Here is a 27984-nt window from a genome sequence, read left to right as displayed (position 1 = left end):
AGTTGACGCCAATAAAGAAAACTGCAAACAAGCAGCCGGTGATACAGATACCAACCTTCTAAATTTTAGCTATAGGTGCTCAAGCTTTTGCTAATAGGCAAATCATTGTTTGTTTTTACAAAACCTCAGTCCTGAGAGGCTACATGCAGAAAACAGCTTTGTGTAAAGTTCTCTTTATTACAAGCAACATTAGTTCATACAATAATACACAATACTGACATACAAGTGTAATCTTTCAAAATCATCATTTAAACAGCAAATACCAAGAAACAGAATTTTAACTACTTCATTTTCAAAAATTAATATGTTTTTCCTCTCAAGATCCTTTTTCAGTAAATGATATCGAAACATACAAATAGAGAAAAAAATACCCATTCAACATATATTGTAGTTAAATGGTTATTTTGTTTAAAATCTTTAATAAGAAAATCCTTTTTAGCAACCTACATATAGATAAGTAGCAAACTTTGTTTTAAACAAATCCTCTCCATTAACAGATCTGAAGAATTTTCATTCATCATTTTCTTCTTAACCTATAACACTCAGTTTTGTAATACCTTGATGCCTTAAAGTTTTTCAACTGAAGGACTGATACTAGGGGGGCTTCCTAGACATAACCTCTCTTCCCCCCTTCTATTCCCTATCTTTCTGTCCAACAGGAGGTGAGTAAGCACATAATACTTCAGATTTTTTTTTAATCACCACTCTGTTTCATGGGAGCATAGACAGGTCCACTCAATCCCCCTAAATCTACTATATTTTTGCTGTTCAGGAGGAATATATGCCAATAAAAGCAGAAAACCTGCAGCTTTTCTGTCACATGCTTTTGATTACTATCAAATTCTCTGGTTTATGCTTCCAGCTGGTAACATGTATATGTCATCTCAGTATTAGTTTAAATCTTTAAACAAAAAACTATATTTTCCAAAGTCATTATCACTGGGAGCAATCAAGTGGTCTTTTCTTGCTTTGCTGAGCTTCATTCTTAAAACTTGTCTTCTTTCCTCCCATTCATGGAGTTCAGCATTTCCATGGGCAAATTTACAGTTGTTTCCTTCAGTGCAAGTACCAGCCATGTATCTGTTAAGACACATTTCAAATAGCGCTTTTATCACGTTATCATGACAACTATTTTATCTAGGTATTTTTCCCAGTCATGTTTCTCAGATACACTAAAACCTTAAGGTTACAAACCTAACTAGAAGAGTATTCTACCTTTTAAGCAAGACAGTAGCTGTAAAGTATTTGCAGAGAAGAGCTGACCCTTTTCTTTCTGCTCTTCATGCTCCTACTTTACCAAGTCATTTAATGATTGACACATCTTTAATTTGGTAAAGTCAAATTATCAGTTAAATTAATATCTTAACATTTAATCCACTAAGATAAACTACTTTTGTTCAAAAACTATTTATGTTAAAAAATATTTTCCCTTTGCTAAGTAAGTTTGGTTTTGAAGTACTCAGCATGACTTAAAAACTCATTTTATTCTAGTATTTTTCCATTAAGTGGTAAGTGTACCAGTTTACATTCACTTTATACTGCACAGCTGAGGTCCATTAGCATACATAGCATCAAATACATTCCAGATGTTACTAAAAGTTTAGTAAAGGGGGCATGTAAACTTCCACGCAAAGACCACCCAGACAAAAAAAACTTGCTTTATATGCTATGCAATTTCTCTAAATCTCTAAAACACTCAAAATCTTTAACTTGATATTGAATAACAAAGGTCTCTGGACGAGCACAGTGAACTTTTAAATCCAAAATGCAGATTCCCAAGGTTTTAGCCTTCCAAGAAGATTCCAACGCTGGAAAGAACTGCCAACTGGCTTACCAAAATCTACTGCAGTCAGGTAAAACAGGCTGCATTTAAGAGGAGCAAAGGGAGCATCAACATGTACAACTGAATGCAGGGGAAAAAAACAAACAACAGGTCTGTGCCAACAAAATTTCTACTTGCCTTAAAGCTCCAATAGCAGTATCCAGCTAGGTACTGTTCTTGTGTTCCATGGGTAATGAAAGGCAGATCCCTAAATAAACTTGTAATAACAACAGTATTTTTTGACAAAGTTTTGCCCAGCTGCAATTAACTTGTGACCTTTTATTAAGGCCACACAAGAAATTCATTTGGTTCCACGCTTAGGAAGCTTGTCACTCCCTAAGTTGTAACAGTGCATGCTAAAATACTGTCCATTACTTACTTTCTTGTTGAAAGATATTTACAAAGCAAGAAATACTAGAACATCTCATGTTAAAACTAGTAACTGCACTGATTATTTACACTATGAACTGTCACTCTTCAGCATTTTTGATGTCTTAAAAAAACACTTACCTATCACAAATGCTAAAATATCCAGTTGGAAAACGATACTGCCAGCAGTTTTGATCATCCTCAGTGTGGAAAACCTTTTCTTTATGCTTCTCAGAAGAAATGTGACCCTGCCATTGTTTCTCACTATTACAGTTCTTCCCACACATCCAACAGTGAAAATCCACCTGTTTTATAAGAAATTTATACGAAAAACAAAACATTGAGAATACAATAAGCACAGAACTGTTCCTAATACATTTTAAATGTTTTCTTTATGTTGGCCTATTGTTTAGCTCATCAGATACTCCTACTTAAACAATCATCTTTAGTTTATGAACTTCACTGTTTTTATAGGATTCAGAATACTGCTCTACAGTCTTAAAGTTTTCATTTAGTGTAGCCAGTATCATCTAAAGAAGCACCAAGAAAGTAGGAACAACAGTGTGTTACTGACCGGAGGGAAGGGAACAGGCACTTGAATTTAGAATTACGTCTATATTTACTTACTGTAACTTCAGCATAGTCAGTCGGCATGTGAATTTGCTTCCCATTTTCTTTATTTGCCTGAGCAGCTGTATCATCTCCTTTTTCTGGTTTTTGACTTTTTAGCCATATGTCATACAACTGCTCCAAGTCTTGAACTAATGAGAGCAGAAGCTAAAATAAGTAATTAGCAATTAAGGCAGGAGTTTGAGAATACTAGATAAATAACTGAGTTTGCAAGCTTACTTCAGTTCCCATCTATGGTAAGAAGAAAAAAGGAAGGACACGGTATAGACAGTTACAGAGCTTAGAGATAAGAGCCAAGAGCAATATGAATCTCTGGCTACTTACCAAGACCCATTTCTGCCTATCTAGGGGAAAGGAAGGTATTACACGTTTCTGAACAGACACCCAGAGTAAAGATAACAACTATGCCACCAGATAACAACTATGTCACGGTATATTAATACCTGTATTTCTAAATGCTAATACAAAGTATGCTACAACTTTGATTGGATTTAGTTTGCTTACTTTCAGACAATACCAGTATCATTTATGTCATGTATTACTTATCGTTTTTGATTAATCCTGCCCTGCAACTCTCTAATGGGATAACAAATCAACAACTGAACATGCACAGTCATTCCCAGTAAACACCCAAGGGCAAGAAGGAGGGCCAAGGGGACAACAGGGAATGCTTCCACAAATAGCGTGCCACCATATGCTAGCCACAGAATCCTTGTGTGTTCACACAGTAATATGGAGCGTAAGTACTAAACAACATTACTAATACACAGATCAATATGCTGCTTCTAACACCTTAAAAAATAAGATACAAACTACTTTACTGCTAAAATACACTGTGGGCCATGAATAGGTAATATCATTCATTTTATTTATTTTTGAATATCCAGCCTGGGTATATTCAAATTAAAAAAGAAGCTCCTGCAAGGCTTACTACAAAAGACTAAAGTGGATTAAAAACTTATTGAGGAAAAAAATGAAAAGAGTTAGAGCATGCCTTTAAATGTCTACTTTAAAAAAACAAACAAAAAAAAAAAACTTACTGCTGTTCTCCTTCATATAGGTCCACATTTCTCTTTCCTCGGGACTGTGAGCAAATGAGCAGTTTCCATCATACTGACATTTCTTGCCTGAAGCAATATGATTGCACAACTGGAACATGAATTAAAAAAATACTCCTTATGAATATAAAGAGTAAATGAATGATACCAGAAAATGCTTTTTAAGTCTTGGCTAGTGTTCTCCCCCCAATTGACATTTATATCACCTGAAAAGTAAAACTGTGTTTATTCTATTAAAAAAAAACAAACAACCACTATTACTGTTGTCAGAAAGAGTAAACTGTTTGAAGCAAGTTACATGACTACTTTTTGCCTCTTACCAAACTACCAGAGCATACAGATGTTTAAACCATTTCTGAAATGCTTACTGTAAATAGTTAGAATTTAGTTAAATCACTTTTTAAAGTGACTAACTGCCACTGATGAGAACAGGCTTCAGTAGCAGAAAAGGACTGATCTCAGATGTTACGACTTAGCACTGCAGAAACACTATTAGCACATCCCCACCAGCTCCCATGAGAATTTCTGCAAAACTGATGAAAAAAGCTCAGTTACTGGTATTCTCCAGTTACCCCCATTTTCTTAACCAACAAGGTTAGTTTTAGGTTAACATACATCAAACTGCAGAGGCACTTGTTTCTTTGCTGGAAGAGGACGAATAGTCATCCATTTCTTACGTTCATTAGACATCACTAGCACCACACGGCGATCTTTGGTCCACCTAGTTAAAAATGGACGCATGCAATGAAAAAAAAAAAGTATTACTAAGAAAAGACAGAGTGTGTGTAGACAGAAGTAGAACCAGGAAAGCCACGAATGTTTCTTCGTAAATCTCAAATAGGCGGGGAAAGCTTTAACTGAATTTTGCTGGAAACTCTACCATAACTTATAATTAAAAAAGCAAATTGCCACTGTAGCATTTCTCATTACAAATTATTAACATACTTCAAAGAGATTGTCCTGGTTTCAGTTAGCACAGAATTAATTTTCTTCCTAGTAGCTGGTGGAATGCTGTGTTTTGGCTTAGAATGAGAAGAGTGCTGATAACACCCCGATGCTTTAATTGTTGCAGAGCAGTGCTTATACTAAGCCAAGGACATCTCAGCCTTTGCTCTGTCCTGCCAACGGGCAGGCTGGGGGTGCAGTAAGAGCTGGGAGGGGACAGACCCAGGACAGGTGACCCAAACTAGCCAAAGGGGTATTCCATACCATCTGACGTCATGCTAAACAATATATAGGGGTGGCTAGCCGGGGGGAGGGGGCCGGACTGCTCGGGGTTAGGCTGGGCATCGGTCAGCGGGTGGTGAGCAATTGCATTGTGCATCACTTGTTTGTACATACTATTATTACTTTCGTATTATCACCATTGTATCATCATTATTATTATTGTTATTATTATTTTTGTTATTTTTTTTTCCTGTCTTATTAAACTGTCTTTATCTCAACTCACGGGCTTCACTTTCCATTTCTCTCCCCCGTCCCAGAGAGGGAGGGGGGAGGGTGAGCGAACGGCTGCGTGGTGTTTAGCTGCCGGTCGGGTTAAACCACGACAGAGATTTACTCTGTTGTGCTTCGATACACTTTTTGAGTTCCTTGTATGGACTCTTTCCTTAGCAGTAACAAAGTTTCCCAAGAGAGGCTTTAAACAGCTACAAAAAGGCAAAAATTTCACTGTTCTGTCTTACTTACGGGTGTCTTGCCTTTGCACTGCAGTATTTTTTGTTTCTGTCTGGCTCATTAACTTGACCATTTCTCCAGCACTGGCCACAAACAAACTTAATCTTCAAATTAAGTGATCCATATTTCATTTGGTTCCCAAGGATCTTAAGCCAAAAAAATAACAACAACAATAAAAGTATTTTGTATCTGCAAAGAAATCCACACATAATTATGAATTACCCCTACAATAAAAGTATACAATCTATGTCCTGAAGCAGATATTACACTACATGCCTTGTAATGGTTCAGCTTTAAATTTCATATTTAGACATTTCTTAAGGAATGCCTTTTTATTTAACTTATTTCTGATTTAACTATATGTACACAGAAGTTGTGATAATATGAATATGATGTATAAACTAAATAGATAAAGGTCCTACACAAAAGACAATCAACAGCCCTATGGCAGCTGCCTTTGAAATGGCATTTAGGTTTCATGTTTCACCTATGACAGGATAAGAAAAACAAAAAAAGCAATTGCATTGAAGCAAAGAAGGCATTTTAAGCATAATTGCACCAAGAAAAGCTATACTGAAAGATCATTCGGGGAGAGTTAAAAGTGATTTCTGAAATATACTACATTATACAGACCCAGAAAAAGAATTACCAGAGTTGCTACAGAGTTAGTTTCATGGCAAAATTAAAATACCTGTGATCCATGGGTGCTAGCTTCCATGTTCTGCCAATATTTCTTTGATTCTTGAACAATAGCATCATGTGAAATGCCTGTAAAGGAAGATAAAAAGTACTTACGACTATCCTAAAATTGCAGAAATGCCCAACCTGGAGTGATACTCAAGTCACAATGTTTTATTTTTATTTTTTACATGTTTTACATACTTTTTTTTTTAATATATATATACACATATACACACAAACTCGTAAGAATCTCACAGGGGCCTCCAAAATAGAAATACTGTATATATGATCACATTGAAAAGCTAACACAGAAGTGTTTTTTCTTAAATTACAGATTGCTCAAAAAAGTTAAGATACATCTTTGAGTATTTATGTAAACATAATGTACTTATCCACTGAGAATCTATTTAGAAAACCTGGATTTTATTGGAGACCACCAAAAATTATTCAAATTGCCAGCTGAAAGAAACTAGATTATCCCTGTCTTCTTTAAAGAGATCTTAAACAAGTCTTGTTAATTAGGTCTTGTTTCAGAAAGGCCATTCTTACAACTATTTCAGCTAAGGCTCCCATCGCAGCTACACAGCATGCTCACATACTATAACATTTGCTATCATTCCACACAAACACAGACTGCCATCTGTGTTTGGTTTGAGGGTTGGTAAAAAACTGTGCAACATTTTTGGTTTTATTTCAAGAAAAAAAAAATCACATGAAAATGAACTGTTTTTGACAATTTTTATTACTAAAACCTTTCTGATTTTGAAAAGCTAGTAGGCTTACTCAATACGTTGTATTAAATTTATACAACTGTTGATTGAATATTCTGTGTGAAAGATTTCAGCAGTTTGACAGTCAATGCACTGATCCCAAATTACTTATTTCAGGAGGAAGTGAGACAAGGAAGAAGCAGGATTCAGATTAAGGTGAGCACTTTGCTGAATATACCTGTTTCCTTCTGCATTATCCAGACTTTAAGCTCTACCAGACTGTGAGCATAAAAGCATTTATCCTCTCTTAAGCAGCCATAATGCACCTCATGTCTGCACAGGTCAAGCTGACAACGAACTTGAAAAGGGCGGATTTTGGAATACTTCACCATAGTTTCTCGCAAAATGTGGACAAGGCACCTGTTTCAAGAAGAGTCAGTCTTAGACATGCCTTAAAATTACTTTTGTGTGTGGCAAAACAACATAAAATAACCATTCTTTATCACAGCTTATTCAAGTGCCTTTTTAACATTTCTTACTTGAAATCAGAAAACAAGAAGCCTTCCCAAAAGGAAGTAGCACCTAATCATCATTTCTAGGTTGGGTAAACTAGCATTACGAATTAGTGCTCTTGTAAAATCCAGGTAAAAAAAAGAGGTTCCTCTTCTGCAAAACATTGCTGAACCCAATCCAACTGGATCATTGGTTTCCAAAAGGCAAAGCACATCATGTTTACTTTCAAGTATATAGTGTAATCAAATTACAAACACAAAGTACTTATTCTTTGGTAGAGCATCATTAAAGAGTTGATGCACCAAAGTAAAAGCCTTGCTTTTAGAGCTTAGAGTGAAGCAGAGTAAAAGCAAAGCAATTAAAACACTCTCATTTGTGATTCCATTACATAAGAAATAAAATATATTTAATATCATAAACCTATTTAACACTAATACTGCTATAAAATCTTTCTTAGCTTTCAAGTAATAATGAAAGACACTTTTGTCATACTACTTTTCATCAACTGAAATAATAGGCCTAAAAGTCTATTTCAGGTAATTAATTTCAAGTAATTAAAGTAAACCTATTCTTAACTGATTGGGTTAAAACTAATGTAAAATAAGCAAAATTGAGTAAGACTGAAGAAAGAGCAGACTTATGAAATCCTATATGAATTTAACATCACACGTATCATTACAGCAATGCAGCTCACTGGGTAGACGAGCAATAGGATTCAAGTATGAGGGTAGACACCACTACTTTTGAATGCATTGATAAAGATAGAGCTCACTTCCAATTTAGTTATGTGAAACAATCCTTGTTCAGTAAGTTTGTCTTATCAATACCATCAAAGCACCACAGTTAATCAGCAAAGAAGATAAATTAATCAACAGGTAAAAAATGAAACTCAATATTCAAAAACACCCTGAAATCTGTTTTTAATTTGAAAATTAAAGAGATGGTATTTCAGACATACTTGTTATCTTCAAAGTCATGCATCGCAGGGTGAGAGCAAGAAGATGAATTATCTTTGTTCCTTTTGCTTATTATTCTGGGTTTGTGATCAAAACATTTCTGGAATACAAAACAAGTAATTATAGAGTATATATTTTATATATTAAGAATATACCTCACCTTAAATATTTTATCATAGACTTCAACTAGTCTCTACTTTAGAGCTATTCAGATTATTACTCAATATGCATTTCAAAATATACAAGTTAGTCACAAACCAAAGCACTTCTTAACAGATAAATAGATGATCTATTATAATTTTTATTTTATTAGAAATAAGCAGCACCTCACAAAGAAACATAAATAATCCATGATGTTCTTGAAGAAGTCGGGACACAGTGAAGTTGATCTTTCCATTTCCTCCAAAAAGAGCTTCTCGACTAAAGGCTCCTTTGCGCTCCAGTGTCCACACATCTATCTCCTCTTGGCAATACGCAAATGTGCAGTGACCTGGATATCGGCATTCCTCTTCAGCAGCAACATCTAGAATAACACCACTGAATTTGACACTGCTCTTATATAACTCCTATTTTAAGTTTATCTGAAAATCTTTACTATCTCCATTGAAAGTGTTAAATAAAGAAGTTATACCTGTTGTAAACAGGTCACTAAACTCTAACAGATAGTAGCAGAACCTCATACAGAATGACTTGATGAAAATTTAGAGCTCCTCAAAAAGACTGATGCACTATCCTCCGCTACTCTAAGACAACAATGCTGAGAGCCCAGAATACTTCTGTTTAAATACAGATATTTGTTAATTAATATACTAGTCAACTTGCTCACACCATAAGCAGAAGTTCATAATGCACAAGTCTAACAAGAATGCTCTGCTGTTGTTTTTTTAATAGTAAGTGCCCAAAATACACTGTACAGAGCTGCAGGTGGCTGGGTGGTGTACCAAGCCTGCCTAACAGCCAGACCAGTTTCTTTGCTAACTGACAAGAAGCTGAAAAAGCTGTCCTGCATGTCCCTCCCTGTCCAGAGCATATCTTTGTGAGAATACAACTCCTCATGAGAAGGTGGGTGCACCCTGAAAGACCTGCTGCAGTCAAGACAGTGGGATCCACTTTTCTGGACTCTGCTCCTTCCTTGTGCTGGCTTGCCAAACAGTAACACATACATACACCAAAGCTTTGGGGAAATATTAGAAATCAGAGGGGCACTACTCCTGTGCCTTTTCTTAGTAATCACTGTATGCATAATTTACAGGAAAAAGGCCCAAAGTGACACAGTAAAATGAAGCAAAAGTAAGGATATCACCTCATACTTCATACTCAGAAGAGAAGTTATTCATAATTAAGGACAGAAGTACATCTCATGTTTTTCTAAATAATCTTGTTAATCGTCAAAATATGGCTCCCCTCATGGCCTTTGAAAGTATAAATAGCCCAGTGAACCTTCTTCCCCACCTCCCATGAAGAAGAACAAAAACTCATTCTATACTTCACTGTGAAAAAGCTAAAAGGCATTACTTTGAGCGTAGGCATTAACATTTTACTGTCTATAACAACACGTACCTTTACATATATAATATGGTCCTACATATTGTGTCTTTGTTGGTCTTGGACGTATTTTTTTCCATGATTTATCTTCAGAGTTTTTAATTCTGCCAATTAGAATATCCTTCTTACATTTATGTTCTAAATTGGGATGGTAAGCATAATCCAATAATTTAGGACCTGAAATGATCACAGAGAATTGCTTATATTCACATAAAGTGCAGCATACTTGTACCATTTCCACACACAGACGGCACATACAACCAAAAGCAAAGTACACAAACACACTATATTGAATTCTTACTTGCACCAGCAAGTCTGAAGAACCAAAACTCATTAACAATCACATTGAGCAGAATGAAATAAATAAATACTTACAAAACGACCAGTCCTGGCAATAAAAAGCACAAGTTATTTGGGGAGGGGGTGCTGTGTTACAACCTTAGAAGTACTATGGGAGGATTTGTACAATGTACAAATTGCTACATTTTTTCAAATTCCTTAGCATGCGTTCCCAAAACACTATTTTAAAACTTTATTTTTAAAGTTTGATTTAAAACTTTTTGTTTAAAACAACAAAAAGTTGTTTACTTACAAGAAGGCAATGTAGATGAACTCCAAGAATGCGTAAATGATCCAATTTAACCTTTATTTATTTATATTAGAACAGTTACTATGTTCAGACACAAAACACTAGATAAGGAGTATACATGCCAAAAATAAAAATGCCCCTCCCAGAGCCTTGTGATTTTGGAAGCAAAGATGTGCCTACGTTTAAACTCTGCTTTTAGGATGATACCCAGGTGAAGATTGTATTACTTCTGAAAGAAAGAAATCAGGGAGTAAGTCTGAAGATTAGCAATGCTCAGTGAACTTTGCTATTTAAGAAACTACAAAAAAAAAAAAAGAGTGTGACCCATTTTCCCTGCGGAACCTGATGGCACAGCACAACTTCACTAGCAGGTAACATAAGGACGCAATACTTAAAGGCTTTGATAGAGATGCAAAGAAGAGAAGAAATAGATGTTTTTATATAAGAAGTCAAGATATAAACAAGTATTTCCACCGACATTTTATAGCTCTGGCTTTTAACAGAGCATGTTCTGTGGCTTTTCAAATATGACTTGGATTTGACATGGATTTTTCTTGTAAAAATAATTTTAACCAAATAAAGGAGTTCCTAAAACTGCAATATTCATTCCCCAAATGTCTCAATACAAGTCTTTATAAGATCGATTACTATGCTGTACTTCATTATTGACACCTGTAACTTGAAACAAAATGGTGCTTTTTTGTGTTTTTCTTAAGATTAGTCTTAATAAAAGCTATTGCTTCTAGAATACAGCTCTGTTTAACAGCAACAGCTCAGACCTAGATTAGTTATATTAAAGCCCAGTACAGGTTAAGATCTTTTGAGTCTATACAGTGAAGTTAATTATTACTAAGGTTTGGAAGCCTCATGATTATGATTTAGAATTAGTTTGGAGAAAAAAAAAAAAAAAAAAAAAACAATAAAACAGATGGGACGTGAAGGTTACCAGGTACTTTGAACTGCAGTTCAATTCCCCATGGCCAATCAGAGAGGGTATTGCAAGTTTTTTTTTTAGTCTTGAGCAAAGGTGTCATTCTTCACAGTACCCTGGGCATTGGGAGGAAAGTGAATACAGAATGTGAATGACCTTACACAGTAAACCTACAGGTTGGGGAAGGCATGTGATGATTTGTGGTGGTTTTAGGAATCAAGAACCTATTAGGACAAGAAATAAAGAAAAGAAGAAAGACAATAGAGTTCTTGAAACATTCTACCAGTTCCTTAATAATAAGATCATACTACAACCGCAAAAACAAGTTGGAATTGAACACTATTGGGAAGCCAAGAGTATTTTATGTACACTAATATTTTAAATGTATGCTTTAGACTACTTTAAAATCAACCCAATTGAGTCCCAAGGCCCCTTACCTTTTTTGACAAAACATAACTGGCAGGCCTGTCTTAGCTCGTGTGTGCCTTCTAATGGGTTTCTTCCGGCAAGTACTGAAGATACAGGTATATTAGCAGTTGCACTGCTAAAAACATTTGAAAACTCATTTCTAGCTTGACCTGCAATTCCCACGTAATTTTCAGACCCAAACAAACTACTAGGGCCATTTATCTGTTGGAAAAAAGTGTATTTTACTTGATCCATCTCATTTCATTTCTCTACATTTAAAATTTAAATTATTATTCAAAGAATAAGAAAGATTGCACAAAAAAAAAAAATCAAGTACAAACTCAACTACATATCTAGGAAATGGGACAGATTTCACAAAAGCCATACACACAGCAAACCAAGCATATAACAAGACCCAAGCAAGTACAGGGTGAACAGCAGCAGTTGCCAGGCTGTTGCTCCATCTTGGCCCATGAGGATGCAAACCTTCATGCCACCCTTCCACACACTGTCAGTGGCCAGCAGGGCCAGTATCTGCAGGAAATACATGGCATGACTATGACACAGAGACCAAATGGATTCTTAGACACAAGGCAGCCTCTGCTCTGTTCCTGTACTAAGACAGTTCTCCAGGACTCCTAACATTTGGCACCCACACCATACAGAGATTTTCTCTCTCTTTGGTTGGTTATTTTACACTTCAACTGTATTTTAAAATTATTTTTTTTCCTGTGTTCAATTACTGCTGCTTTGAGCTACTGTAAAACTATTAGCATACGGTTCTGGTATGGAAAAAAGTGCCATTATTTTCTTAATTTTTCATAGTAGAATATTCTTTTAAGGTCTATGTTAAGCCTGTGAGGCATTAAGATTTGAACTGATGTAAAAAAAAAAAAAAAAAAAAAAAAAAAAAAAATACTTACAAACAGTGGGGAATTATTGCTGTTAAGAGTTGGTGTTCCATCTCTAGAAGCTGAACTTGAGAGATCTAAAGGAATAAAAGGAAGTTTCAGTTCCTCAAAGCATCCTATCCCAAAAATTATGTATTATTCCTACAAAGTATAAGCAAAGGTGCTTTTTTTTTTTTTTTTTTGGACAAACAGAGAAGTTTATTGTTTTCTATGGGGTTTTGTTTAGTTAGTTGGTTGTTTTTTTTTTATTTTTTTATTTTTCTCAATTATGCAAAAGCCCCATTGTAAGCAACTCAGCTGACAAATTACTGGGCAATCATGTTCAATATAACCATCTAAGTAACACTAGCGGTAGTTTTGCAGACATGCTGAAGGAATATAAAGATACCCGTGCAGTACAAAAACAGTAGATAGATAAGCAATACCAGATTAGCAAAAATAAGGAGATGAAAGAGGGTTTAGAGAATTTTAAATTTTGCTTTGTACATTTGGCCTCGTTTTAAAGAGAGCATGCTCTGTAATACTGGTGATTAGAGACAAAACTTATTTCTTTTCTATTCCAGTTCACTATTTATTTCTTGGTATTTCACATGACTTTACTATATAATTACAGTACCTGGAGTCTGAATCCAAATCTGAAATATTGCTATATTTTCAGAGAACACAATTATACTAGACTTCTAGGATTCCTGTTTATCGTGAAATCATCAGAAATGGTTTAAGCTGTGAGTACATCTTTGTTAAAATAAATACCTAAGTAAATAAAGCCTGAAGTTAGCATGGTTCCTTCTTTATACTTTTTCACCTGAAACCACTAACTTCCACAACAAATTAAAAAAAGAAATGCACAGAGGGAGCTTAGAGCATACTTACGCAGACCCCAAGTAAACTGCAGCTTTATTTATAAAATCTTGTGTATAACCAATACTGATCATCAGTACTCTTAAATATGAGCACAGACCAAATTTTATGGAAGTACTAAATATTACTGAATAGTGGTGAAAATTTCTTTGTTAAAAAGGGAAGCCAGTTGGCTCATTCACAACTCTAACTCATCATAAGGTCAAATATTAAGACTCATTTCTTACCTCTTTTTGGGTCACTGATTGAAAAGGTGCTTAATGGTGAACAAAAATTTTCCAGTGAAGAAGCCAAAGGCTGTGAAAAGATTTCTGAAAGAGAAGGCGAAGGAACAAATCCTGTGCTAACTGGCAACGTCCCCAGCAGTGAGGCAGAGAAAGGAACACTGGGAGCTACACTTCCTGCAGGAATAGGTCCCCTGGCACCTGTAGTTTGCTGAATAAAAAGGAATTTAAAAAAGTGTTCACGCACAGGAGGAAAAAAACAAACTCTCAAGAACACAATCTGTAACAGTTTTTCTTTTAGTGAAGTTTCTACTAAGTTTTGGTAAACCTACAGCAAAACAACAATAAGAGGTACCCTTCGGTACTGTGCAGAACTGCAGGACACTTACAGAAGTGCAGAAATTACATATCAGTGCCCTAATCAAGAAATTCTCTATGAACTAAGCACTTTAATGGTTCAGTTAGCTGAATTTAATAATGGATTTGATTTTTTTTGTGAACTAAAAATCAGAATTGAATTACCAAATTATGTTAGAAGCATAAGACAATAGTGAAAAGGAAGAAGAGTCCAACCCACATGATTTCTTCTAAATAAAAAGAGAACATAATTCAAATTTCAGTACAGTAAGGAGTTAAGAGTTAGCTTTGAAACAAATCTTCAAGTTGAATCAAATGATATTGTGCTCTGTATAAGCCAATTCACCTTCTTCACCCAAGGAAAACCATACAACATTGGTAAGCACATGACCAAGTTTGGGAGTTTCTTTCCCTGCCTCCCCAGGAAGCTCCCTCCTTGTCTACAGGTTGACTAAGCTGGTCTGCACAATTCAGGTAATGTCTGGTCCCAAGTTCTTAGCCTACATGCCACTCAGGCTCTATACTACATGAGACCACAGTCTGTCTTGAAGGATTGTATTTCCTCTTGGCTTTCACTATGGCAAACTTCTTAGTTTTTCTTAACAATCACGATCTATATTACTATTAACACACAAAACAAACCACATAAAACTTTAAATAAAAAAATGCTTGGACTTATTTTAAGAAATCACACAAGACAAGTTCACTTCTGTAATCAACCTTATTTACAGCTGCATCCATAGCTGAATGAGAAATTTAAATCAAAACTAATTAAAGAATTGAACATGCCAGAGCCTCATTTAATACTGTGATCCTAAGGGCTCCAAATGACTGTCAGAGCCAGAACCCAGAGTCAGTAAACTTGCTAATAAGTTTAGCCATCTCTGGTCATCAGTCAGAGCTTTCATTCTGACTGACAGCTGAGGAACTCTGTATGCTTCTTATTTTGTTCTAACACTCTAGAATGACAGTGTAATGAAAAACAACTCTTCAAATGCCTAAATTTCTGTAATACTTTTAAGAAATATAAAAGGTCAGCCTCATGATGATCTAGCTATTTCTGGTCATGCAGGACACAAGACTGGGCAAAGCTCCGATTACACAGATTCTAGTGGATGCACTAGCAGACCACAGCATAAGCACCACTGTCCTGCAAAGCTATCAGCATATGCTTAATTTGACTTTCTAAAGGGCCAGGGTGGGCGCTTCAACAACCTCCAGTTCACTGAGGATTCATTTGCAACAAATACACATCTGCCAGACTTCAAATGCCTGCCTCACTTTCCACACTAATAGAATTAGTATCCCTCCCCACAGTGGTAGTACTGGTAGAAATATTTCTCAAAGTAGCAACCCTCCACCTGCAACCTCACTTAAGTTTTCCAACACATAAAACCAATGTGATTGTCCTCGGAGCCCTGTAGGGTCCTGATGTTATCTTTACAGACACATCTGCAAGCATGCACATCCGAGAGACTCAAGTTGACTGTACACAAATACAGCTCGATGTAACCGGGAAAGTTAATTCACATTTCATTACCTGCCCACTTTGAAAAACAAAACAAACAAACACTAAAAAGAAAGAAAAAAACAACACACAAGATGTCACTCAAAAGAACAGTCTTTTGAAAAGAAAGCAACGAAAAGTCTTACCATTACACTTTCATCTGGATCAGGCACAGAATCAAGTAATTCGTCAAGTTCTTCCCCAATAATTATATCTCCATCTCCACAATCTAAACATGCTTCTGGCATAGAGAATGAAACATTTCCTCCATTTGCCAACACTGCAGAAGGCAAAGAAACCTTTTCCACTTGAAGAGACATAACAGAAGATAAGGATGACAGGGGTACTGATGCCACTTTAGACAATTCAGAAACAAAGACTGATGAAGAAGCAGCAGAAACCATTTCTTGCTTCTGGTCAGATAAATCTGAAACAGATAACACAGGAATGAGCTCAACTTTTAGTCAGAAATGTAAAAATATTTCCCATAACGTTTATCATGCTGACATGGGGTGGTGGGGGTAGAGAAACGTGAAGAATGTTTAAGCAAATAAATGTATTCTGTTTCCTCTAACTTCCAGTTGACACGTACCTCTATCTCAGTGCTTATATACTTCTCAAACTAAAAGACAGCAAAAGTTACAGACTTGATACTTTACTAAATCTTTGGCATATTCTCACTTTCCTACTTTTCCAAGTTAGAGAGATCTGCAAGACAATCGCATTAATGGCAATTAGTCATATCAAGATGGGGAATGCCACTGGAGATTGGATCAGCCACTCCAATATGTAGTTTTATAGAGAATCAGATCAGACTTTTTGTCACAGATCTTTCAAATGACAAGTTACATTTTCTTATGAAGAAGTTTCTTAACAAATACAAGTAGGTACACATGATAAATCTAGTTTCCTAGCATTAATACTGGAACACAAGACTCACCTAACTCAATATCTTCTACAGAAGAAGAACTCTGCAAGTGAGAAAAAAAAATACCTCTCAGCACTTTGCACAAGAGCCTTTAAAATTGTTCAAACCTGTTTCACAGACTAAGAAGGTAAGCCCTCACATTTAGGCTTAGGAATTTAAAGACCAAACATTTTTTCAGATAAAGTATCCATTTGCAGACTGAAATACAACCACTGTAGCACTAAAAATCTGTAAGCAACCAACAACAGTGAGACTGATACTTGGTAGAATAAAAGAGTCCAAATTGCAACTTAAATGTGCTGTTCCTCTATTTCCTCATTCTACTCACAATCCTCTGTTTACAACTAAGTTGTCTATATTCACCTGAAAAGAAGTCTGTAAGGAAGATGAAGAACTCTTCTTCATTAGTGCTACTCAGATACATTAGAAATATGAAGATATATTTAAGTTCAAATGCAAGGTCAAGTTTTGGCAAGTTAAAGGTCTAGCACCCTTCACTTGAATTGCTCTCAGTAATATAAAATAAATAAACAAACAAACCACATTAACTATGCCATTGTCTCAAGGCATTAAATATATTCCCTACATTGGATCTAAAGCTCTAGCTAACATTTATTCTACAGAGATAACTTGAACAATCTCATGCCCTAATTTGCAATAAGCATATAGCAAAATCAAACACAAAGACTGATGGAACCCTGAAATCCAAAATAACAGCACATAAATAAATAACAGCAAAATAAAATGTGAATTGCCCAATTTTTACTTAATCATTGTGAAATTATGAAAGTCATTCCCCATAGTTTAAAGTCAACGTTCACTTGAAATGTGAGAACTTACCTGATTTAATATATCACTAGAAACTGAATTTGAAGAGGGTGGCTGCAATGGAAAGATATCTTCATTAGGTACAAAACTGAGATCAAGAGAGAGAAAGCAATGAATTTTTTAAAACAGTAGAAATTTGTAAGAGTTACAATGAAGTCTTACCTTTGCTCTTACATATGCTTTCCTTATTTTTAACCCTAATTTTTGAGCTAGCTCTTGAGTCAGTTTAATCACACTTTCATCCTAAAGGAAATAAATAAAAATTCGTAATGTATATCTATTAACAATTGGTCAAAGACATCTGTTTGCATCTCAAATAATCTATATTCTGCAAGATCTCTATATGCCAGATGCCTTTTAATGCATACTTGTTCTTTCACAAGCACATAGGACTACAAGCTGCACTGAAAAAATATAGAAGCTATCCTTAAGCAAAATTATTCTAATGTCTAGAAGTAAAAAAGAAAGAAAAAAACACCAGAAAATAGAAGAGAAAGCACCTGTCTATTTGAATCAAAAATAACAAAGATTTTCCAAAACCAGAGATGGTGAGAAGTGTGTGTGTTTTCTCTCACTATTTTTGATGTACAGAGAAGAAAAAAATTAACTCAATAATCTGTCCTAAGTCTGTTTTGAGCACAGCATGTAAGTTTCGATCAGCATTTTAGATCAAATCAGGAATGCAGTTCTGAAGTGAATCTCTTAATCATCCTCACTCACTGCATTTTAGCTTGCATTATGAATGGTCTCAGAGAGCCAAATTAGATTCATTTAAGATGAAACTAAATGGAAAGAAGTGCTGCAGGAGCATACCTGATGCACTCCAACTCTTAAAAAAAAAAAAAAAAAAAAAAAAAAAACCACAAAAAGCATGGAAATCAGATCCTCAGTATCATCATTCCAGTCTACAGATCCTCTCCTGTTATGCCACACACTGCTTGCTAATACAGACATAGCCTAAACTTAGAGGGATTTAGATGGAGGACAATGCACAGGTAAGACCTACATTACTAAATTCATGAAAAGCTAAAAAACAGCTATCACAGGAATAAATGCTACACTTTATGGGTTCTTTTTAATGTTTAGAGTATAATAACTAGAGAATTTTAAACAATAGTTAAATGGTTCTAGTGTTTACTGCAAAAGTTTATAGCAGTTCATACATATGGAGAAGTTAGTATTTCCTTTGCTGAAAGTTAATGTAACAAACTGAATTTGAGGCTTGTAGTATCTGCTGTCAGCCTTAACATCCACAATTTAAAAAAAAAGAAGAGGAATAAATACATATTATTGCATTTAAAACAAAACTGTACTGGTCTTGATGTAAGTACAGGTTTTCTGTACTAATTTATTTAAAATATCAGAAAAAGTATAATTTGCCTACCTGCGGCACAGCAAGAGAACATTTTGCTACAGCATCATAAGCCTTCTTATACCTTCCCAGTTCGTTCAAAGCTTTTGCTTTCCGATATAGAGCTCTGAAATTGTTTTCATTCAACCTTAATGCTATCTCACAGTCTTCTAGAACCTTTTCATGAAGTCCCTACGAGGGATAAAAGGAAAAAAAGGAACTAATCAGATCAGTTTTTATTGTTAGAATATAGCATGTAAACTGTATTAAATTAAGCTATTGAAACACTGTAAAACATTCATATAAGCTGCAGTGGGTGAATGTTTGGTGAATTTTCTTAAGCCACCAACCAACATAACCCTGCTTCTTTTTAGCTATCTTTCACATAAAATCTATTTAGTGTTACATAGACAATTTAGCTGTTTCACATCTTATTCCACAGAGGAAGTGGCAGACTCAAATGCAATCCACCATATAAATGGACAAAAATACTCTTCCACCAACTTTCAAGTCCAGTATGACTCTTTTTGGTTAAATTCTAATATTAGTAGCTAAAATATCTAGGTTATTATACTTGTAAAAAAATGAGATTAAAGAGTATGCCAAAATGATTATTTGAAACACTCCAATTCTCAAACCAAGAGCTTTTCACTATTAAGCTCTCCATACCTTCATTTCTGTTCTCAAGAAATCACACAGTTTAAGTAGAAGCTTACCATATTTGAAAAACATGCTATCCTGTTTACATGTAACTTCTCTAAAATATCATCAGAAACATGTATTTCTTCAGAATTTGCATAATCTGCTATGTTTATAGCTTCTGTATAGTGACTCAGTGATCCTCTCCAATCGCCTTCTCGATATACATCGTTCCCTTCATTAAAAAGATTTCTAACAAGTTCTCGTATAAATAACTGTAACAAAGAAGAGAAACACACAAAATAAATACTGTTTGTGAATCTTCCATATTTCCAAATATATATTTAAATAGAAAATTTATATTTGTAAATTAATAGAACCAAAATCAAGTTAAAACTTTGTCTATTTTTCTTCACATTTTTTTCAGTCTCTAATACTCAACACAACAATACACAGAAACAAAAGAGGCTGAGCTACTTATAAAAGAATTATTTTGTACATGTAACTTCTAAGACATACCTACGTGTTCCCTACATTCTTTTAGCAAACAGCAGCCCCAGCAACTGGCAAACAAGTATTACACAAAGGCTGCTTTTGTAAAACAAATGATTTTTTCATTCTAAAATGTGAACAATTACTTTTTAAGCAATGTGTTCTCAAAGCCAGTGAAACAACCTTTTCTTTGATAAAAATGCTAGAAAGATGAATGTGAAAGTGTAAGTCCAAAAATTATGCAAAATAGCAACACATATAAGAATAACATGTGTCATGAAGACATATATGCCTGAAGTCCTTTTACCTCACTTTTACTGTGCTACCCTAAAGTTTACCCAGAAGAGCACATTACTTTATCCAATGAATGCCTCAAATTCATCCCTAACGCTAGCAGGGCTAGTAGGGAAAGAGTTAATCTGAGCTGCTCTGTGAGCAACTTCCAGATATCCAAATATCTGAATACTTCTATCACAGGTAGTCCTACATATAAGTAGTCCTCCGGCTCCCATATTCAGACACTGTAAATTAACATTCATACTCTATTACTTAAATGATGATTGAAAACAACAATAAATATAATAAGATAACCCCATGTCAAAAAACACTTCTAGAAATGCAAAAGTAGTTTCATTACCTCATATTGTTCTTGTGTCCCTGGATAGGGCAAAGTAGATCTAGAAAAAGAAATTACAAAATTTACTTATGGTACACATTGCTGAAAAGATTATGAAAAGCAGTCTCACTTGCTGCAACAGGCTAAAACACCAAATGTTTTCTACTGCCTGCACTGAACAAGGCAGGAGAGCTGCAGAGTAGATTTGATTAAATGGCTACGTTTTAGAATTACTGAGTCATTTTAATTTGAAGTTACATGGCCAGCCCTAATTCTGCTATTCAAAACGTATCAAGATTTTGAATGCTGGATTTAACGTTTCAGTGTTGTTTGTTTAAAAACAATTCCCTTCTTTCTCTTTTACAACATGCAAAAACATTTCATATACATGAGAACTGCAAATCTTTCTGTAAGCATTATAAAGTTACAAATTATCTGTTAAAAGAACATATCAGTTTTAATTAAGTCATACCAATAAGACTTAAGGAATTTTAAAAGTTCTTTTGCATGACACACTACAGAGATTTTCTCCAGCACCAAGCCTGTATTTACTTACAAACTTTTGGAAAGGAAAAACAGGAATGCCATCTCTTCCCATACAGGTTATCTGGGAACCACTTTCTAGATATTTTTTTTTCCCCATGTCTTATATGAGCAGTGAACTAACGTGAAATTTCACAGTCAGTTCAAGCTAGTCAGGATCTCCTAGAGGAGAACTTGGCACTGACCCAAGTGAAAATTAACTACTGCTAAGCTTTTTTATTAAGTTAAACTTTAGCTCAAGAGAGCAGAAACATTGAGGCAGCAGTGAGCAAACTCAGCCCTGTCAGTAGCAACCTAGTCTTAGGTGCAAACGTCCATACAGGTAAGGTGGATTTTATCCACCCATGAAAAACGTCAGTGCTGATTTTTCCTCAAAGGCTGAAAGGGAACACCCTCCCACCTCCAGTCTGCTCTGCTTAGGAACAAAGCGGGGTGCTGTCTGCTCTTGAAGTCTGCTCTCCATTTCCACGTTGATGCTAGCAAATATTCTGAGGAGAAATGCAGGTTCACTATCTTCCTCCCCTGGTACTGTTTAAAAGGACTTCTCCATCCATCTTGTATGTAAGGGTGTATAAGCATGTATAAGAATAAAAACACAGAACCATACTCTATAAACTGAAGTCCTTTCTTAATGTCCTGTTGTCTAGTGCTTCTCTCTTCCGACACATTGGACATGTTATCCTGAACATCCACTTTTTGGATATGCAACTCCTCAAAAAGGAAAGAAGAGAAATGGCTGTTAGCATGCAGCAGTTAGCATGTGGGTCCCAAGGACCCAATCTCACAGCAACAGCAAGTTGATCGCGCACTGGCAGCACCGTGCCTGCAGAGAACACCAAGTATGCAGAGCCCCAAAAGCAACACTCTCTCTGCCAGCACCTGCTTCTCCTGAAAACCCCTCTCCAACTTCTATTTAGCACTGCTTTTCTGCTTATTTACTCAAGATGACACAGTCATGCTAGTGAAACCAAACCAAACCGCACGTACAGCTCGCATGCACTGCTGCTGAACCAAGCTGATGGGGAATGTTTCCACCTTGTGCCCCTTAATAGCTTTACACTTCCTTTATTTGTTGAAGTGGAAATAAACTCAAGAGCCCAGTATATTTATTAATAAAACCCAAGCTGATCAGAAAACTACTATAACATCTAACTCGAGTCTCTCATCGCCAGCCAAGCACCAAGGTGTACTCAGAAACAACACAAATGGGCACCAGCGGCCAACAGCTGCCAGTCTACTGAAACCTGCACCAGCAGCACAGAGCTCTGGCTTCATCTCAAAAGCCAAACTGGGTCAATTCCACATTGTCAACTTCACATTTCAATCCCAGTCAACTAGTCTGAGTCACTGATTTTTTCCCCCCACGTCTTTCATTCAATGCATTTATAACTATTCAAGTTAAACAGGCTAAAATGGTTGGTATAACCTCAACATAAGGCTACTTGGAGTATCGTTTCATGGTTGCGTACAGTTGTCCCTAATCACAATGTAAAAATACAATGTATTTATTTTAAACAAAAAGATCATCAGGGCCAGGTTTTATTCTGGAAATCTAGAATTCTGAAAAAAAAATAGCTTGAAAAAAAGCTAATTTGCTTCACAAAAACATGTGATGTAGGAATTTATATTAAACAATACTAAACTATAAATACTAAGCTACATGCAGCACGCTTCTGTTAGTCTTGAAACTAAGCTAAAACCACCAAAAAAATGCATTTTGCATTGGGTTGCCATGTCACATGTTGTGTTACCAACTCATATCAATGATGAAGGAATGAAAAAGTAAAACAGCAAAACAACCCTCAGCTAACTCAATAAATTCCCAACCGAGACCAGCAATCTGCCAGTAAGACACCTTACTTTGCCTGACTGATCTGGAATAATAACGTTTACAAGCATTTCTCGAGGATTTTAAACAAACATATGAGAGCTCTCAAGAGTCTGTCCCATGACAACACATACCTAAAACCACCATTAAAAAAAAAAAAAAAAAAAAGAGGGATTTTCTTAAGGTCACTGAGCAAATTAACGGAAGCACTGCAAGGGCTCCATTTCACCCAGCTTCCCACTGCGTCCTCTACCACCAGCAAGCTAAAATTCATAAATAAAAAGTCAGTCTCTGCAGATAACTAGCAGCTACAACAGTTCATGGACATGAATTGTTCAGATATTGCTTGTTTTGACATACAAATAACACTCAGTAATCTATTCCCAAGAAAGGAAATAACCATCAACGCTTTTTGTAGCTGTTTTTCACATTATTTCATGCATCCTTTTTTCTTTATCAGGTTATTAATACATACCACTTCTGCCATATATACAAAGGATGTTTATTATGAGAGAAATGTTTTACTGGCTAACAATAGCATATCTATGAAGAAATCTAAATATAAATGCCAAAAGGAAATTTATTGGCCATTTGAATACGTTATTTACTAACTCATGGTTTGGCACTGAGAATTCAAACAAGGCTAACAAGACTCAGAAACCCTCACGCTAACCAAACAAGCAGCAGTATCAGCATACACTTATCCACAAAAATAAGGAAGCTAAATAAAGCATTTTTTCTCCCTGAATTAACAACTGATAAGGTTGTTAATAAGGTTGTGTTACTTTGTCAACACAAGTCTCTTGTATATGTTAAGATCCGGGCAAGCATAAAATTAGCTTTGCTCTACTAATTCTAAGCAACCTCAACACTCCACCAACTTGCAAAGTGGTGAAGTCCAGCATAGTAACAACTGCATTTATTTACCACCTGTAGCAAAAAATATTAAAGAATAACTCACATATTGATGCTGGAATTTCTCCGTAACAATAAAGTTAATGGAACTGTTACAGATTTGCATCACAGCTAAAAGAATGCCAGCAAGTGACGAACATATGCAAGTGGCATAATTTATTATTCAAAGGAGTTTTCTGTTTCTTCCTCCTAACTCATCTGTATCCATAAGACATTCAGGTAAAAATTATCCTTCTGTAGTATACTTGGGCAGTCACTTTATCCCAATATTTGATTTTGCAGCGGATTTAAAATTCTCACATAATGCCTCCAACAGCATCTCTCCCATCCAAATTATTCTTAGATCCTCTTGTGCAACCAGAAACACATCAGCCTCGGTTATACACAGCAAATAATGGTGCCTTGACTTTCAGTCATCCATTCACTTTCAAAATACAGAAAAATCACCTGTTTAGTAACAGCTCTTCTCCTTCATCTGAAGGGACAGAATTTAAAACAAATATGCATATGTATATATATATATATTTTTTTTGAAAGTTAAAATGCTGCCCTGTTTCTTGTAACTACTATTAGAAAAGCACAGCCCATACGGTGGCTTTATGCTGTGTACAAGTCATTGACAGAGACAAGCTACAGGAGAGAAGTAGTGTGGGATGTTAAAAAACAAACAAACAACACTCTAATGTACCAGTAATTAAGATTATAGGCAGAACTGAGTGTTGCACGGAATGTTTTATTTCTTCAACTGCTGCTAGTGACCAATCCAAGCTCCATTTACTAAACCTAGGACAGAAAAAAAACACCTGCCTAAACCCAAAGAACAATTATCACTGTTAAATCTTTATCACAGGCTTCATCTCAATCACATTACACAGAGACAAAGTGACAGAAAATACGGCGCCAGCAGTCAATGTCACCTTTTCAGACAGATACCAGCCCAGTTACACAAACAGGAGATATGGAGGAAAACACGTTTGTGCCAGCTCTGGCAGACAGGGAAACCAACATGTCTCTATTGTACAAAGCCATTCACACCTCTTACTGGTTCTTTGCTTTCCTTCCAGCAGGACAATTTTCTTGTTTTCTAAACTTTGTCACTTCTGCAGCATTCAGGTAAGTTTTAAAGGACGTTCTCAACATATAGGATGTGCCTGGGCTAATTCTTTAGGCACTGAGGATTTGAATATAATCAATGCTACAATCAGCGCTAGATCATCTTGTACTGTAAAATTTATCTTTGAAAGCAAATTAATCAACTCACAGAGAATTCAGTGTTTCTACAGAAGGAAGGCAGGCGCTGGGCATTGTGAAGGGGAAGGTCACAGTACCCAGCCTTTGCTAAATCTCAAGTCACCAGTTAAGTAATCACCAGCAGTTAAGGCCCAACACAGTGCTTTACAAAGATCCTAACATCAAGAGATTGAACAGAAACAGTAAAGCCCGTGAGTGGACATTATGAAGAACAGAATGATCGCACTGGAGACAAACCCAAGGGATGGCCAGCCAACCTGCTGTGCCCAGGAGTTCCCCCAGTTGGGAGCTCGGTTCCAAAGGGCAGTGAGCTGGACAGGATGGAGCCTCCCTCCTACCGCATCCAGCTGTGTGGACAACTCATTGACAGGCAAACAGGGCACAGAGCATTCCCTCTGTTCTCAACGCCCAACATTACTTGGGGACCAGAACTACTACGCAGGGTGTCAGTGGCCAAATGATTGTTACAGTTCCTTCCTCTGTGTGCATGTATGTGAGCTTTGCTTTTTTAATAGATGTGGGGTTTTTTGTTTGTTTGTTTTTAAGATAATGGAAGCATATCCTCTTGCCATGCACCACTGAGTTCACTATTAATGCAAGTACTGGGTTACAAGAATGTTAACTTAGATGTTTCCACAGTACAAAGCACATTGAAAATTTCATTGTGATTGCTGCTGGTCTGTACTGGACTCACTGTTACAGCTGAATTATAAACCTTGACAGGGTGCAGGTCTAATGAAAATCACACTGAGCTAAGACCCCCTTTTGTATTATAGTATCCACCTTCTCCCCCTTTATATGTCAAAGGCAGGAAAGAAGTTATAAAAAGGCAACAGACTAAAAAAATTAACTCAGCCAAAAATGAATCTATCATCTACACCTTCATATGTTAAAGCTTTATTCAGCAATCAGAAGTTGTCAAACCAGAAGTCTGGTTGTAAAATTAAAATGTGAACAGTTCACCACTGTTTACATATAGGAAAACCGTACTCCTGAAGAAGAAAGTTGTATTCTGGGCCCAAGGGTAAAGGGAATACTGCAAAGTGGACAGGGAAGACTGAAGGGCACACGAGTAACTGACTGAAAGGCAGCCAAGCCAGTACAGACCCCTTCCTTCCATGATAAGTTGAAGCCTGTTTCTGTCACTACGCCCGGCACCTCTGAGCAGGGCAGCGAGCGCAGCGTGTTTGGGTGTTGGGATCTAAACAGAGCTGTAAATACACAACTCCACATCTGGGAGCACATACCATACCCTACCTGCTTCCCAGAGTCAGAGGCAAAACCACCTCAGCAACGGCCAGGCTGGACATCGGGCACCTGCCCCAAGGGGATGCACACAGCCCAAAGCAGGCTCCTCAAAGCCATCTCATCGCTCATCCTGTTGCCCGGCCGTTTAACTGGGTCATTGCAGATCACAAAGCGCAGCCCTTTCTCGAGAGCCTGAACTGCTTAGCATTCTCGGGTTGGCACCACGATGAGGAAGGGGAAGCAGAGAGCTTGACACAAAGGGCTTTTAGAAGGATCTTCCTGGGGCAGCGCGGGCACAAATGAGCTCAGCGCCTCGGCCACGCACCGCTGGGCATTGCCCCGGGCAGGTCAGGGTAACGGGCAGGGGGAGGGGAGGGAGCAGCGCAGAACACGCGGGTTTTGTTAGTTCTGGGCTCCCACTCCGCAGGTACCAGAGCTGCACAGCCAGCTCCCACGTTGGAAGCACCCCTGACACGCGGCTCGGCCTCGGGCTTGGTTTCTTCCTGCAGGAGCAGACTCAGCTCCAGCTGCACGGCACCGTCTCCGTACCGCGAACAGAGCAGAGCGCGCCGCAAGCTGAACCCCGACTCACCCCACGTTACTCACACGGGCACCTCCCTGCACCCCCACACCCGGTACCCCAACGGCAACGCCCGCCCGCCGTGCCCACACCTCGCTGCACCTTCCCGAGCCACGGGAGCTCCGGGGGCGAACAAAGGAGCCGCATAAGGCCGCCTCACCCCCCCCGGCGGCCGGGGCCGCGCGTCACGCTCCGCGCACGAATCGCGCCGAGCACCGGACCCAGCCCGGGACCGGGGCAGCCACAGCCCCTCCTCGGGCCGGGACGCGCGGGCACCAGGCCCTACCCCACCGAGCAGCCAGGCCCCGCGGCGCTGCCTCCGACCCTACAGCCTGCCCGCGCCCTGCTAACCCCGCGGGCCCAGCGTCCCCCGCTCTCCCACGGGCGCACTGGGCCCGGCACCCCCCCGCCACATTTGTTACCCGCGGACGAAGAGCCGAGCGTCGGGGCCCATCCCGTGCCGCCCCCCAGACCCTACCTGTGGCTGTGACTGCCCGCGGCCCCCACGGCAGCGACAACGGCGGCTCCGCCTCCCGCGGCTGCGGCTCCGCCTCCCCCGGTCTGGCCCGGCCCCACCGCGCGCGCACGCGCCCCCTGCCGCCCGGAGGCCGCCGATTGGCCGCAGCGCCCAGCACCGCCCGCTCCCCCATTGGCTCGTCGCTCTTGTTTGTGAAACTCGCCCTCCTGATTGGTGACGGCGCGGGGGGGCTTTGGCGCTGATTGACTGGGTTCCTGGAAGCCCCGCCTCTTTTTTTGCCGCTGCGCGCAGCTCGCCCTACCGTGCTGCCGCCAGGGCCCGCCGGGGAGGGTGGGTGGTGCCTAGTCGGCTCTCCCGGAAGTAGCGTGATGTAGCAGCCTGCCCGCGGCGCCTCCCGGGAGTGCTGGCCGACGGTGACGTCACCCCCCTGCTGGGCGGGGGCGCCTGAGGGAACCGTGGGGGAGGCCTGAGGGGAGGAGCGAAAGGTGAAGGGCGGCCTGAGGGCCCGGTCCGTGTTTATGGAAACTTTATTTTATTT

General features: G+C 37.9%; 1 protein-coding gene across 6 annotated transcripts; it reads right to left on the bottom strand.

Moving 5' to 3' along the window:
- Positions 1-157: 157 nt before the first annotated feature.
- Positions 158-27486, bottom strand: ZC3H7A (zinc finger CCCH-type containing 7A). Of its 6 annotated transcripts, XM_082772493.1 has the most exons (24): positions 27447-27486; positions 21754-21857; positions 20625-20664; positions 19573-19770; positions 18890-19048; positions 17668-17748; positions 17518-17559; positions 16690-16720; positions 15896-16176; positions 13889-14096; positions 12813-12877; positions 11919-12111; positions 9977-10138; positions 8743-8939; positions 8419-8516; positions 7186-7367; positions 6248-6324; positions 5569-5702; positions 4495-4600; positions 3862-3970; positions 2819-2952; positions 2333-2496; positions 1961-2039; positions 908-1080 (listed from the first exon to the last, which is right to left on the bottom strand). In XM_082772493.1, the coding sequence occupies exons 2-24, from the start codon at positions 21819-21821 to the stop codon at positions 1057-1059; spliced, it is 2832 nt and encodes a 943-aa protein (XP_082628619.1). In that variant the 5' UTR covers positions 21822-21857; positions 27447-27486; the 3' UTR covers positions 908-1056. The 6 variants fall into 6 exon arrangements, 5 of the variants coding, with proteins under 5 accessions (XP_082628615.1, XP_082628616.1, XP_082628617.1 ...); XM_082772489.1 differs by lacking the exon at positions 1961-2039 and having other exon boundaries at positions 158-1080; XM_082772490.1 differs by lacking the exons at positions 1961-2039; positions 27447-27486 and adding an exon at positions 27391-27408 and having other exon boundaries at positions 158-1080.
- Between the last annotated feature and the right edge of the window lie 498 nt (positions 27487-27984).

Source organism: Aythya marila, assembly GCF_965140915.1.
Source record: "Aythya marila genome assembly, chromosome: 15".
Taxonomy (NCBI): Eukaryota; Metazoa; Chordata; class Aves; order Anseriformes; family Anatidae; genus Aythya; species Aythya marila.
Note: the sequence above shows the minus strand (reverse complement) of the source record. Positions and strands in the feature narration are given on the sequence as shown.